At 48.4% G+C, this 13,198-nt stretch overlaps 1 protein-coding gene across 8 annotated transcripts in view; it reads right to left on the bottom strand.

The window, feature by feature from the left end:
• The window catches only part of IGSF5 (immunoglobulin superfamily member 5), a 43,358-nt gene extending 30,847 nt beyond the window's left edge, over nucleotides 1–12,511 (bottom strand). For 5 of the 8 annotated variants that reach the window (XM_019923280.3, XM_019923284.3, XM_019923282.3 and 2 more), the window contains exons 1-3: nucleotides 12,029–12,160; nucleotides 8,525–8,600; nucleotides 1,334–1,651 (exon numbers count right to left, since the gene is read on the bottom strand). In XM_019923280.3, coding sequence (XP_019778839.2) covers nucleotides 1,334–1,651; nucleotides 8,525–8,588 — 382 coding nt within the window. In that variant the 5' untranslated portion in view covers nucleotides 8,589–8,600; nucleotides 12,029–12,160. The other 3 variants (XM_019923281.3, XM_073804523.1, XM_073804522.1) reach the window with 3 other exon arrangements.
• Nucleotides 12,512–13,198: the final 687 nt, after the last annotated feature.

The following is a 13,198-nucleotide window of genomic DNA, read 5'->3' as shown; positions in this document are numbered from 1 at the left end:
TCTTTCCTTTATACCACAAATTATTAGAATAATAATTTGGTCATGCAAACTAAGCCAATAATCCAGGTAGCTTCACAGAATCACTTATTTAGAGAATATCATTGTGCCCCTAATGAAACCACACAAAATTAAAGACACATAAAAGTAAAGATACAACAATTTGACTAAATTAAAAAATGCAAGTAGAAATAAGTAGACATGTAACTCCACCGAACATTATCAAATTTGATTTGATAGCAATATGAATATAGACCAAATCATTGGAAATTTCTCCTAAACAAACTAATAAACAGGCATAAGAAAAAATTTCAAAGACACAATGTAATCTGTTAAAAGAAATGCTGCTATAGAAATCAGGAACTCTAAAAGCTCCAATGCATCTACAAATAGTACATAATTACATTTTTAAGGAATGCAAAATGATTAAACTTTGATAAAGATGTTCTGAATCCTTGTATCCTTTTTTTTTCACTAAGTAGCATAATCTTCAGCACCTGAAAATTACCTTTGATCCCACAACAGCCCTATGATGAAAATGAATAAATGATAAAAGGAAAAATAAGTTATCCATTATTATAAATTTTGTTTACTCTTTTATTTTCTCTAAAAGACTTGGTAGGGCTTAGTGAACACACACCTTTTATTATAAGAACCACTGTGGGCAGGAAGAGTAATAGATTAGGAAAATTCAGCTGGAAAGAGGAAAAAGTTAAAACATGATCCAAAGTTGATAAATGATGTCAGGCAAAAAAATAGAGTCAAGTATACGAAAAGCTAGAAAAAGGGCAATGATCGTCAACTCTCTCTCTAAATCAAAGACAAGTGACTGCAACTGGCCCCAGAATTCCGGGATGTACTTCCAGAAAAGTTATTAGTACTGAAATTGGTCAGATGAAAAAGTGATAAAAGCTGCCTTTAATAGTCTTAATAAGAAAAAAAGTAAAGGAAAGGGAAAGGAAGGAAACGGAAGAGGAAAGGGAGAGAAGCAGAAAGAAAGAAAGTAGAAAGACAGTCAGTGAGGATGGGACGAGAGAAATAAACACCTAAAAACAACAAACACTAGTCAGTTCAGAATAGCTCTAAGCATACCAGCTGAAGGCAAGTCCACATGTGAAAGAAGGAAGGAAGGCCAGGAAGAAGGGAGGGGGGAGGGAGCATGGTGATAAGTAACAAAATATCCATCAGTTCAGAATAATTCTAAGCATAGCACCAACTGAAGTTCGACCCTATATGTCCCCATATACGACATGAACTTCAGAAGGTCCCTTCCAGCCCCCCGATATTTAACCCAGTGAACTCCAAATGCTCCCATTGGAGTCACCTGCATACACACCTTGGACAGAAAGAAAGGCAGATCCATCCCGGTCACTGTTCTGGAGGCTGCATTTGATTTGCCCTGCATCACTGAGTTGTACGTCGTGGATTATCATCTCAGAGATGAAGTTACCGCCCTCTTCATAACTCATGGCGGTGAAGCGGTCGTTGGTGATGATGGGCTCCGTGGGTGTGACGCTCAGAACCACCGTGCCTTTCAGAGCCCACATGATGAGCTTCCAGCCCTGCGAGATGGTGCAGTTGAAGCGAGCCTCCGAGCCCTTCAGCGCCGTGACATTCTTGGGACCCTCTATGATTTCATTGCTGGATCCACAAGCTAAAAGACAACCAATTTTTCAAGGTGGTGAGGGGATGACTACAGAAGTTGACTGTACAATGTAGCACTTCTGTGTACCAGTTGTGGCCACTGGGTGACCATCCCGTGGCTCAGATTCCATGTCCTACTGGTCTCAGTACCAGGTCTCCCAGTAGCTCAGGAGCTTCCAGTGGACAGGAAGCCACACCCATGCCCTCCTTTCCATGGCCCTCTCCCCAGTCCACAGTCCACGGAACTCCCAGTGGGATTGGGACTGGAGGGAGCAGTGTCCCTCCTCCACCTCCTGTGGGATGTTACCTTAAGTATCTGACCCCAGCCTGTCCAGAGAGCGACCACTAGCCTAGCTCTGTGACTTCGGGTAAGTTTTTCAGCCTCACCATGAAGTGAGAATTTTCCTCCCAGTGAAGTGGGAAGGACATGTGATTTCCACCTCAGAGGAGATCCCAAGGCTCAAAGGGGGAAGTGGAAAGAAGCTTCTCTTTGCATAGAGGGTGGAGACCCCAGGTTGCCGTGACCATGGTCCACTGCACGCCCCCTGCACCCTTAGGATGGAACTGTCACTAATGCCACACCCCACTTCCTAAGGACGAGAAGAGATACGTGGGGGAGACACAGCGAGGGAAAACACATAGAAGGATGTAGGAGAATGCGACCCCTCAAGGAGAACCCTGTGGGGATGTAAAGGATGCAGGAGAGTGGGATCCTTCAATGACAACACTGGGGGGATGCATTTGGCAGCCTCGTAGAGAGTCTTAGAGCATCTAATGTTGTGTTTAAAACTCCAGCGGGTGGGCAGGTAGTTCTAGAGCATAATACTGTGAACTCCAGAGTCCTGCCTCACTGGGAAAGTTTTCACACTTCTCCTTGACCACTCCCCTCACTGCACAACAGGGACACTAGTACTGAAACCCAGCAGAATGCTACAGGGTCTTCCCAGAGACAGGCCTTCCCCTCCCCTATCCCTCTTGCCTCTTGTTTGTATAAAAACTTTAACCTCTTAGACCTTCCCTGAGTTCCAAATAGCAAATTTAACCAGAGAAGTGAGAAAATGCATTAAAAAAGGAAAACAGTCAAACAAGACAAAATAATAATAGTTTAGCCATAAAACAAAGTCAAGGACACTTAGCTCCTCCTCCAGGGCTACAGATAATATCCTGAGCCATATTCTTGAGCTGTTTTGCAGATACTGAAACCCCCACCAGGTGAAAGAAGTTAAGTGCATGCTGACCACAAGCACATAGACTCCAGACCAGTTGGAACCAGAAGGCTGATGATGTTAACTCCTGAAATACTACCCTGTTATCTCTCCACTAACTAACCAGAAGAATGTCCAAGAGCTGTTCATGAGCCCCATGACCCCCTCCCTCACACTGCCTTTTAAAGCCCTTCCCTGAAAGCTATCAGGGAGTCTGGGTCTTTTGAGCATTAGCTGCCTGTTTTCCTTGTTTGGTGCTTGGAATAAACGCTGCACCTTCCTTCACCACAACCTCATGTCAGTAGACTGGCTTGGCCACGTGTTGCGCAAGTGGACCCAAGGTTGGTTAAAAGTACCACAGCAACTAGTTTTAAGAACCACATGAGACGATCCACATAAAGCCCTTAATATGACCCTCAAGCACTCAGTAAGCAGTCACTACTATGTGACGTACAACACAAACCAAGAAAATCATAGAGGAAAGTAAAATGTTTCCTTCAGACTTCTCACAACGTTCTACCTTTTGCTCACCAGATGCACTCTGACACTGGTTTTAACTGGAATGACAACTCCTAACTGGCCTTCCCCAAGGAGGGCATCAAGACCTCTCCAGCTCATGGGAACTCAGTCAGAAACACTCAAGATGGAGTGTGTTCTGCGCCTGAAGAACTCAAGAAATCTTTCGGCCATTTAGGACTGATTTTCTTATCACCCCAGAAGAGCGACTGGGTGGTCAGAGTTTTCCTAGACTTTCCCATGTTTGTAATAATAATTCAAAGTAGAACTTACAGAGCAATTGATAATCTCCAAGATTTCTCATCTGTTACCTCTTACATTTTAATGCTGAGGAAACCAAGACCAGCAACGCCTCAGGACCTGTGATCACAGTGGTGGGGCTGAGACACAAACTCAGTCCTTCCCACTCTGAATTTTCCCTCTTTCCCACTCTTTGCCCTCTGATCTCACTCAGAGATTATAGTAAAAAGACCCCCCAACAGCCCACACTCTTGGCAGCCACGCCTGCCACCATCAGTAAGACTACATGTTCCAGGGACTTCCCTGGCTGTCCAGTGGTTAAGATTTCACCTTCCAATGCAGGGTGTACAGGTTCAATCCCTGGTCGAGAGCTAAGATCCCACATGCCTCACGGCCGAAAAAACCAAAACATAAAACAGAAGCAATATGGTAACAAATTCAATAAAGACTTTAAAAATGGCCCACATCAAAAAAATCTTAAAAAAAAAATAAAGACTACATGTTTCTATCACCTTCTGGAGCGATATGAACCTGCAGGTCTACCAGGCAGCCCCCATCCACACTGGGTGCCCCCAAATAACTGCAGCCCCTCTTTCCTTCCAATCTTATAAGGTCAAGTTGTAAGGCAGGTTCTAGAAGAATCTAATTACCACCTGAAAGACTTCTGGGAAGGAACCTCCCCACCAGACATGCATTAACACATTGACACTCACCTGAGTACCCAGAACGCACTGCAGGGATGGTGCCCACAGCAGGGCCAGGTCAATGGGAGAGAATGGGGTGTACAGTGTCTCTGAGACCTGTAAGACTGGGTCAACTAGGAGATCCCAGGCTCCAAAGAGGCAGAACTGAGGGAAGGTCAGAATTAACTAGGACTAATCCTGTTTGGGGGTAAACATGATCACTATTCTTTGTTTTGCCTCTGGGCATGATAGAAAGAGAGAGAAAGTATGACCCTTAATAACCACTCAAATTGGGTATTCTCCCTTACCCTTGGGCACATCTTTCTGATCCAAGGATCCCTCTGATCCGAGATTTTTAAAAAAGGGGAAAAAGGCTGAAGAAGGGAAGGCAGAAATGATTCCCCAGGGAAGCCACAGCCTCTGTGCCAACTTGGTTCTTTCCACGAGCCCTGAATTGTATCTTAAAAAAAAAGCTCAAAGGAAAGAAACAGCCAAATCTACACCCCGAGGAAGAAAAGACGAGACGTGTCCTCATACTCCACACTGTAATAACAACATCTTTCCCATCTCGGACTCGGGTCCATGGGAGTAGGTTGAACACAGCCCATGGGTCTGGGTGCCGGGAGCACAGGGACGGTGAGACCAGGGCTTGCCCGGCCAGCTGCTCCGTCCAGGACACTCCAGCAGGATAAGCAAAGCATCTGAAACCCTGGTTCCATCACTTCCTGGTGCCGGGTAGGTTATTCACTCCAAAACACTGTTCACTCCAAGCCAGTCTTTAAATTCCCTGCAGACTGCACATGGGAGCAAGAATGCACCAGGTACAGACCTTACTGTGCAGCTCAGGAGGTGGGAGCTTGGGAGGGACCTGGACCAAATGGAAACGCTTCCACTTTGAACTTGGCCTTTAAATTAAACAGGCGGCATCAAATCCTAATCACTAAACTCCCCTGACGTCGTTGCCTGCGATCCTTGCTGCCACCATGAGTAAACACCCCTCCAGCTCTGCCTCGTGACTCAAGCTCTATCTCCGGTAACGTGAGGCCCCGGAATCTCACTGCTCTCTCACCTGCATCCTATCAGCTGTGGTGTGTGTAACTTGCCCCACACAGGACAAATATGAGAAAATTGTAAATAAGACCTTTCATCAAACAGTCCGCTTTCCCCTTTGCTCTCCCTTTCACTTTGTAGAGCAAAGGGCCAAACCAGGGGCAGGGAACGATGAGTGTCCCCGCACCCACCTCGGCCACCAGCTACGGTGATCACCCAACACCGGGTCCTCCCTTGCAGGAGATGATCAACTTGCAAGATGCTCATTCATGCCAACACCCTCCAATTCCACATCCAGGGCTTCAGCCCCGCCCCCCCTTGCTTTCCTCCTGCCTTGCAAATCCCGCTCCACCAGGCATCTCCGTGTAAATGGCTGGCTGCCACCCAGGACTGAGAAGGTTCTCTTCTACTCATTGTGCCCTAACAGCTGCAAAACTGAAATCACTCACACGGTAGCATGTGGGCCAGCTGCCCGGCCCCTCCCAATCCTCTGCAGATAGATCCTAAACATAAGTACCATTCTTCTACAACTGCTTCTTCTCAGCTCCCTGGAGTAGCAGCCAGGCGTCTCCCTGGCGTGTGGGACACAGAGGGTCTGCACCCACTAACCCCTCTACTCTTCCACTTACTTCTTCTCCAGCTTCCCTCCTGCACCTGTAGACCCCTCACCTTCTCCCATCCCTTACTTAACATTGGAAATGAACAGACAAGCAGACAATTAAAAGCAGAAGGGATAAAGGGAAATAAAGCAGAGGGCAGTAGAAGGGAAGTGCCCAGGTAAGACAGCTCCGATGGAGAAAATGGTAGTCAAAACACATCGGGGGCTGGGAGCATCAGAAGGAAACTGGCAAGTGAGGGAGGGGATCCCGAGGTGTATCAGAGCTGCCCCCCATGTCCCGCTGACCATAGCAGGAGGTGCCACCACCACCACTGTGCCTCTGCCATCACCCAAGACTGCGCTGTCCACGGGGCAGCCAGATGGGTCTTCTCAACATGCCTATGTGACCAGGTACCCTTTCCAACCTCCCACCCCAACACCCCAGACTTCGTTTAAAATATTTCCATCCTTTAGGATACAGACCAGATCACCCTTAACACTACCATACCTTAAGACCCTTCTTAGTCTCACATCAACGTCCTCTCCAACTTCATTTTGCCCCAAACTCCGCCCACCAGACCATCTTCAATTTATCCAACTCACCAACTCTTTCTGGCCCCAGGGCCTTTGCACAGGCAGTGACTGCCTGAAGAACTAGTCTCGCTTACTCCTCAGCTCCCAGCCAAGTCGTCTCCTCCTCAGGAAGCCTTCCCAGACCACCCTGTGCAGGTCAAATTAGCCATAACAGACTTTCGGATGAGTGAAGCAATTGTCATGGTGGTGATTTTGTATTGATTTTTCTATCAATTGATGTCTAAGCTCTTTGTTAGCAGAGACTGTGCCTGGTTTTGCTCATCCCAGTGCCTGCACCTAAGTGGCATGTAAGAAGATCCCAGTGAATATTCACCGAGTGAACAAATAACCCATCACGCTAGGAGCAAGGTGGACAGGCGAGGGCTGGCAGGAGTCCTCTGGGGGCACGTGGAGGTTGTCTTCAGCTATTCAAAGCCATTGGGGGTGTCTCTACCGGACACTTTCCATGATGAAGCATCCTAGGAGTTCAGGCTTTTGCAATGGACCCCATCCCCCAAAGGGCTCTAGGATTACCCATAATCCTCTCCCCTCCTGGAATAGCTATCTCCAGACCTCAACCCAAGCCATCCCTGCCTTCAAAACAGTACTTCAGGAAAAATAGCTCCGAAAAATTGTAGACGCAGAGTTCAGTTTCCCGCTAAGCTGCCGGAAGAGATTTTTACCGCCGTGGCTGGGACAGCCACGTTGGAGCCATATCCCTAAAAGGTGTGCCGAGCCTGGTTTGCTAACCGCATGAGTCCCTACACAAGCAGGGAAAATGTTTTCCTCTCCACCCTGCAAACAAATGCTTATCAAGCACCTACTAAACGCTTAGCACCACGTACTAGAAGGCACGGGCTTCCAGACATCTTTGCCCCTAAATGCATGTTAACACCACAGCCTGGTTCCCTTGTCTTAATGTGTATACACACCCAAAACCAAACTTTGTAAGACAGTCCTGACTGCACATCACACACTCTCATCATTCCTATACTATTTTATTCTGTTTTATTTTTTCAAGCTGTCGTGGATGGAGTTAAAAAAAAGAAAAAAACTATTATCTAGCCATCTGAAACAGAGTTTATAGGTGTGTCAAGTATAAAGCAAGCAAAACTTATCTACGCAACTAAAAGTCAGAATAATGATCACTTTGAGGGAGGGGGAGGGGCTGAAGAAAGCATTTGTGAAGTGTTCTTGGGCTCACCGTTGATACACAAAGGTGCTCAGTTTGTAAAATTTCATCAAGCTGTACCTTTATGACGTGCATTTTTCTGTATGTATATTATTCTTCAATACAGCGCCTTAAAATCCCTGAAGTAAGAATACCCTGAGGACTTTAAAACCTAGCTAGGAAAACAAGACAAACACACCAGACAGAAGCCATGAAATCAAGACAAGACATAGTCAAAAGAAAGCTGGCATACAAACTCCTGTTACCCTAAGCACCCGGGGGTCTGCACACTCCATCTCCTGCAACGCGGAATCTGAGCCAGAGACCCTGGCCTGGGGCACCTGGAATCTATTCCCACTGATACTCTGGGAAAGTTCCAGGATGAGGAGGGACTGTCGGGAGGACTGGGAAGTCTCACAGGCAATGGGCCCCTCACTCTGCCAACAATGGGAGATGTGGGGTTATCACCCAGAAAACTGCAAGGCCAGGAAGGCTTCAGGGAGGAGGTGACGCCCAAGTCAGGTCTTCCTCGAAGACTAGGTAGAAATGGAAGGGGAGAATATCCAGGCGGGGGAATGGGATGCTTCAACAAGAGCAATGAACTTGGGAAGGTACCCAAGCAGGGACCCCTGGAGGAGGACTGGTGGGCTCCTGCACACCTGAAGGACCCTTCCGGAGTGAGGTCGGCGCAGCAGGAAATGGAGGGGGTGGGGTGGAGGGGACCCAACAGGAAGAGCCTAAGGCAGAACCTGCTGGCAGCCACGCGCCCCCGTGGCCTCCTCCGAGCCCCTCCCGCCCACTCCGGGTGGATGCCCGGGAGCGTGTCAGCCAGCTCCGCGGTCCCTACCTGCCAGCCCAGCCAGGACGACCAGCGCGGCCAGGATGCCTCGGCAGCGGCCTGCATCTCGCATGTTCCTCCACACCTGGGAAAGCAAAGCGGGCAGGTCACAGCCTGTCTCCATCCAGAGGCGCATGGGGACCCTCCCAGCTCGTGTGTTTCCCTGGAGAGATAAGTCAGCCTGGCCAGTGGCACCAGCCTCATCTTGGAACTTGTTAGAAAAGCAAATTCTCGGGCCCACCCCAGACCTGTTGGATTAGAAGCTTTGGGGGGAAGCTCAGAAATCTGCCTGAAGTTAAACATTGTACAGATTCCTGTAGTTGCTCCCATGTGAGAATCAGTATATTCAACGATCTTCCTCCCAAGCCCATGTATAAGTCGTGGGAAGCACGTGCTGTACCACGACCACAGAATCACTAACCAAAAGGTCTAAGCGTGGGCATACTGCTACTCACTTCAATCGGGATGCTTTAATCATTGAGAAAAAAAAATCCTACTCACAACAAGTGTACATTAGCAAAAGGGAAGACAGACAGCAAAAGGAGGGACTAGATCACAAGCTTATTAAGTGGTAAGAGGTATGGAGACAAATAGAAGAGAGCAGTGTGTGTGAGGGGATGTGTGTTTGGTGGGCTGGCTGGTGCTTCAAATGCAGAGGTCAAAGAAAGGCCCCCAGGAAGGTGCCCAGTGAACAGGGAAGGCGGTGAGGCGACCGGCACACGGGTATGTACAGAAGAGCTTCCCAGGCAAAACAGCAGGTGCAAAGACCCTGGGGTGGGACCGTGCCTGGCACGTTTGGGGAACCGTAGAGGGGGCTCTGGGGCTGGGACAGGAGAGAGGTCAGGGTAGACCAAGTAAGGCCTTCCTGGCCCCTTGGTAGCACCCAGGGATCCTGTCATGTTCATCTCTCGACCCTTCCTTTGTTCTTTGATAACCCTCTGGCTCGCTCTCCATCCCTGCATTTTTTTTCCTTCTCCTTGAGACAGGCCTATCCAGGGAGGCCACCAGCGCTGCTTAGAGCACGTAAGTTAAATCTCCCACTGAACATATCATGAACTGTCTACAAAAACACCGGCTCCTCCACCCAGGAAGGGGTTTCTTTATTTCACACATCCTTAGCACAGAGACCCGAGCTGCGGGGAGTTTTCACTTTGGCTTTGGCCTCCACGTGGATTTCACAGCTCCCCCCAAATCAGGGGGCAGCGGGTTCCCTAAGCGAGCCCGCGCAGGATTCTGCGATGAGCTGCCACACACCCCCGGGCTCCATATTGCCATCTCTAACAGGACATAGGCCACCACAACCCACAAGCTGAAATACAATAACTGAAATAGACACAGGTAAGAGCTGCCTCGCCTGCTCCCTCAGAGAGCACCTCATACAAGCTGCTGAATCAAATAGAGTGGGGGTGAGGGAGCGGGGATGCCCGGCCCGTGACCCCACTTTACATGTAAGTGCAGCACGGGGTGCTCACAGCTCACAAGCAGGAACGTGGGGTTTCCATCCCCGTTTTCTGATGTCTTTGGAAAGCAAAATTCAGCCTGTATAGTAAACCATAACTGCTCGTGTGTGTAATATAAGGGTCCCAGCATCTGTGCTGCAGGACCTTCCCACCAAGCAACTCAGCTCCTGACATCATCTAAAAAAGACTCAGTAAATCCCTACAAATACGCCTTGATACCAAGCTGTCCAGCAGCTGAACACAAACCAAACTGAAATCATGGCCTTCCCAGATGGATCCAAGATCCCAAATTACCAAGCACCAAATAAACCATTTACTAATTTTCAAGGTTCGATGAACACAAGTGGACCAGTCAGTCGCTCTACGAGTCACCTAGAAATCTAGGCTCAAGAGGAGGATGGAGGAGAGATTGAGCTGCCGAGTTATAAAAATCACACATTTTCCTGAAAGCAATAAATGTGAAGTGCGGACCCAGCATTACTGAAACTGCAGCATAAGCTCAAGGTCCACTAGGAAAGGCTTCTAGTCACTGATTGTCTAGTGAGCCAGGCTGCAGACTAGCACCAGATGACTTAACTCGCTTATTCTCTGTGTGACAGAACGAGTCCATTTCTAAGAGCCCAGCAGAACCCCCCGGGCGGGGGCACGTAGGAACACCCTGAGTGCTACAGGAACCCAGACGTGGATCTTGAGGGGACAGTATTTTTTGAAGGGTATGTACAGGAAGGAACTGTCACCAAATTGATTCTAAGTTGTAATTGAACTCCGACAGTTTGCTTTAATTAAAGGAAGGCTTTGCCAGGTAATTTGCAAGTTCATATCTCTATGGAGTAGTTTGAGACTTTACTTCTCATTCATTTTGTTACAGAAGACTTGGATTATCTACTTTTAGTTGAAAAACTGCAAAGTCTTTCAAAAATCTTAAATCTTACTAAATTGCATTGAAGCAGAAACAGAGTTACAGATGTAGAAAATAAACGTATGGCTACCTGGGGGGAGGGATAAATTGGGAGATTGGGATAGACATATACACACTACCATATATAAAATAGATAACTAATAGGGACCTACTGTATAGCTCAGGGAGCTCTACTCAATACTCTGTAATGACCTATACGGGAAAAGAATCTTAAAAAGAGTGGATATCTGTATATGTATAACAGATTCACTTTGCTGTACACCTGAAACTAACACAACATATCAAAATATTTTTGAAAATTGCATCAAGACAGGATTTAAATCACAACCACTTCCTACTGCCCAGGCAAGGCAGAAACACTCAGGAGACCCGTCTGCACCCACCAAGCCGGTTATCTCAGGAAGAAAGTTGCCAGATGAGATCATTTCACTTATTTACCCCCACACGCAAACCCTTATGTCTGCGTTTTTGGAAAAAGCTTGAAATCATAAAATCCAGAGGCTGCAGACATCCTGTTTTTAGGCATCAGCATAAACCCTAAACCCCAAAACAGGTAGGACAGGAGGGAATTTAAATGCACACAAGGGGCTCTCCACAAACCTCTATGTGCACATACAAAGGCACCAGGGTCCCTCCTCCACCCCAGTACCCCAGCTCTGGGCGCCCCCGTATTTGGAGGCGCCTTGGCCCTGCCTGCCAGGCGTGGGGAGTCTTAGAACTTCCAGAGGTTTAGAGCAATTTCCTTTCCGTCAGGCCTCTCATTGGGGAAGAATAAATGGCATTTAAAGTCTGTCCAGTCAATAACGGGAGTGCCAGGAATTTCCCAGCCTTTGAATCCAGACCTTCCAAATTCCAGCGAGTCTCGGCTTTCAACACATTCGGAGAACAGCTCCCTGTGAAGCTTGATTAGAAACCATCTCAAATTCCTAAGCTCGCAGAGCAGCCCGATCTTTCAATTTTTAACTCTGTGGAATTTGGGAAACAGATACGTGTTGGATTGTCCAGCACTTCCCCCTCCACCCCCACCCCAGACCAGCAAGCGGCCTGCCAGGGGCTGAGTACCGGCTCCCCAGGAGGAAGCGGATACCTGCGGGGAGTCCTTTGGCCACACACCAGGCCCACGCGGTGTCTCACCTGTGACAGGGTGATCTGCCCGTTGGGGCTTCAGCGAAGGTACTGCGGTCCCCAAAGGCCCCTCTCCTGCCTCTCAGCTCTCCCCACAGAAAAGCAGGAACAAATCTCTCGGCCACGGAGAATCCGGACCGCTCTCACCTGTAACCAGGAAGTCGCTCACGTCACAGGCCGGGCTGTGCACCAGGGCCCTGGAGCTGCAGACTCCCCATTAATCATCAGCCAGCCCCGGGTCCGGCCAGGCTGATCACGTCCTGCCTCAGGGCCAAGGCTGCCCTCGCACTTGGCCTCCACCCCCTGTTCCTGCCCCAAGCCTTTCTTGTGTCCTGCAGGAGGCCAGTGGGAGGCTGGCGGCCCCCTCCTGCCCTTGGACGTGGACGTGGCCGGCCACCGGCCAACCTTGCTCCTTGAGCTCCGGGACAGGCCCGGAGCTGGCAAAGCGGGTTTCTTCTCGCAGCCCAGCCCCTCCACATCCACAAGAACAGGTTCTTTTGTGAAAGAAAAAAAAAAAAGTCCTGAGAGTGACGTCCTCTGGAACGGGGCCAGCTTTAGAAGTCAAGTCCAGTTTCCTGTGGAGCATTTGCAGGAGAACTGCTAAGAGGTTTTCTGCAGACATCCCAGACCCCACTCCCAGCCCCTGGCAAGCGAACTGAGGAACTTGGCTTTTCAGAGCATTGAGAATTCCTGGGAAAAACCATCCCTCCAAATCCCGAAGCAGCAGTATACTGAATTGTCTGCTCTCTTACAGTTGTTTTTGAGTATCTGGTTGGTCTCCCCCATCACATTCTAATCCTGTCGTGGGACTCAGGGTCAAGGGCATCTGCACAGAAGAGGTGACAACAGAAGGTATGGGTCATATACTTAGAGTAAGACCCTGAAGCGAATAGATAGGGGAAATGCTGTGTCTTCCAGTTGAAGGGGATCAGAACATGCCACCCCAAGACATGTCACTTTGGCATAAAGATTATTTTTAAGCTGAAGACATTTGAGAGTCAACAGATGCAAAAAAAGAAAAAAGGAAATAAAGAAAAAAAGCTTTCTCAGAGCTTCCCTTTTCTGACTAAAAGCAGGACCTCCTGGGAAATAAGGCTGCCGTAAATTCTTCCCCTAAAATACCTTTCTCACCCCCTCCCTTTCTCCTACTAAATTAGCTACGTCAGTCTTTAACCATTC

Source organism: Tursiops truncatus, chromosome 4, assembly GCF_011762595.2.
Source record: "Tursiops truncatus isolate mTurTru1 chromosome 4, mTurTru1.mat.Y, whole genome shotgun sequence".
NCBI lineage: Eukaryota > Metazoa > Chordata > Mammalia > Artiodactyla > Delphinidae > Tursiops > Tursiops truncatus.
Note: the sequence above shows the minus strand (reverse complement) of the source record. Positions and strands in the feature narration are given on the sequence as shown.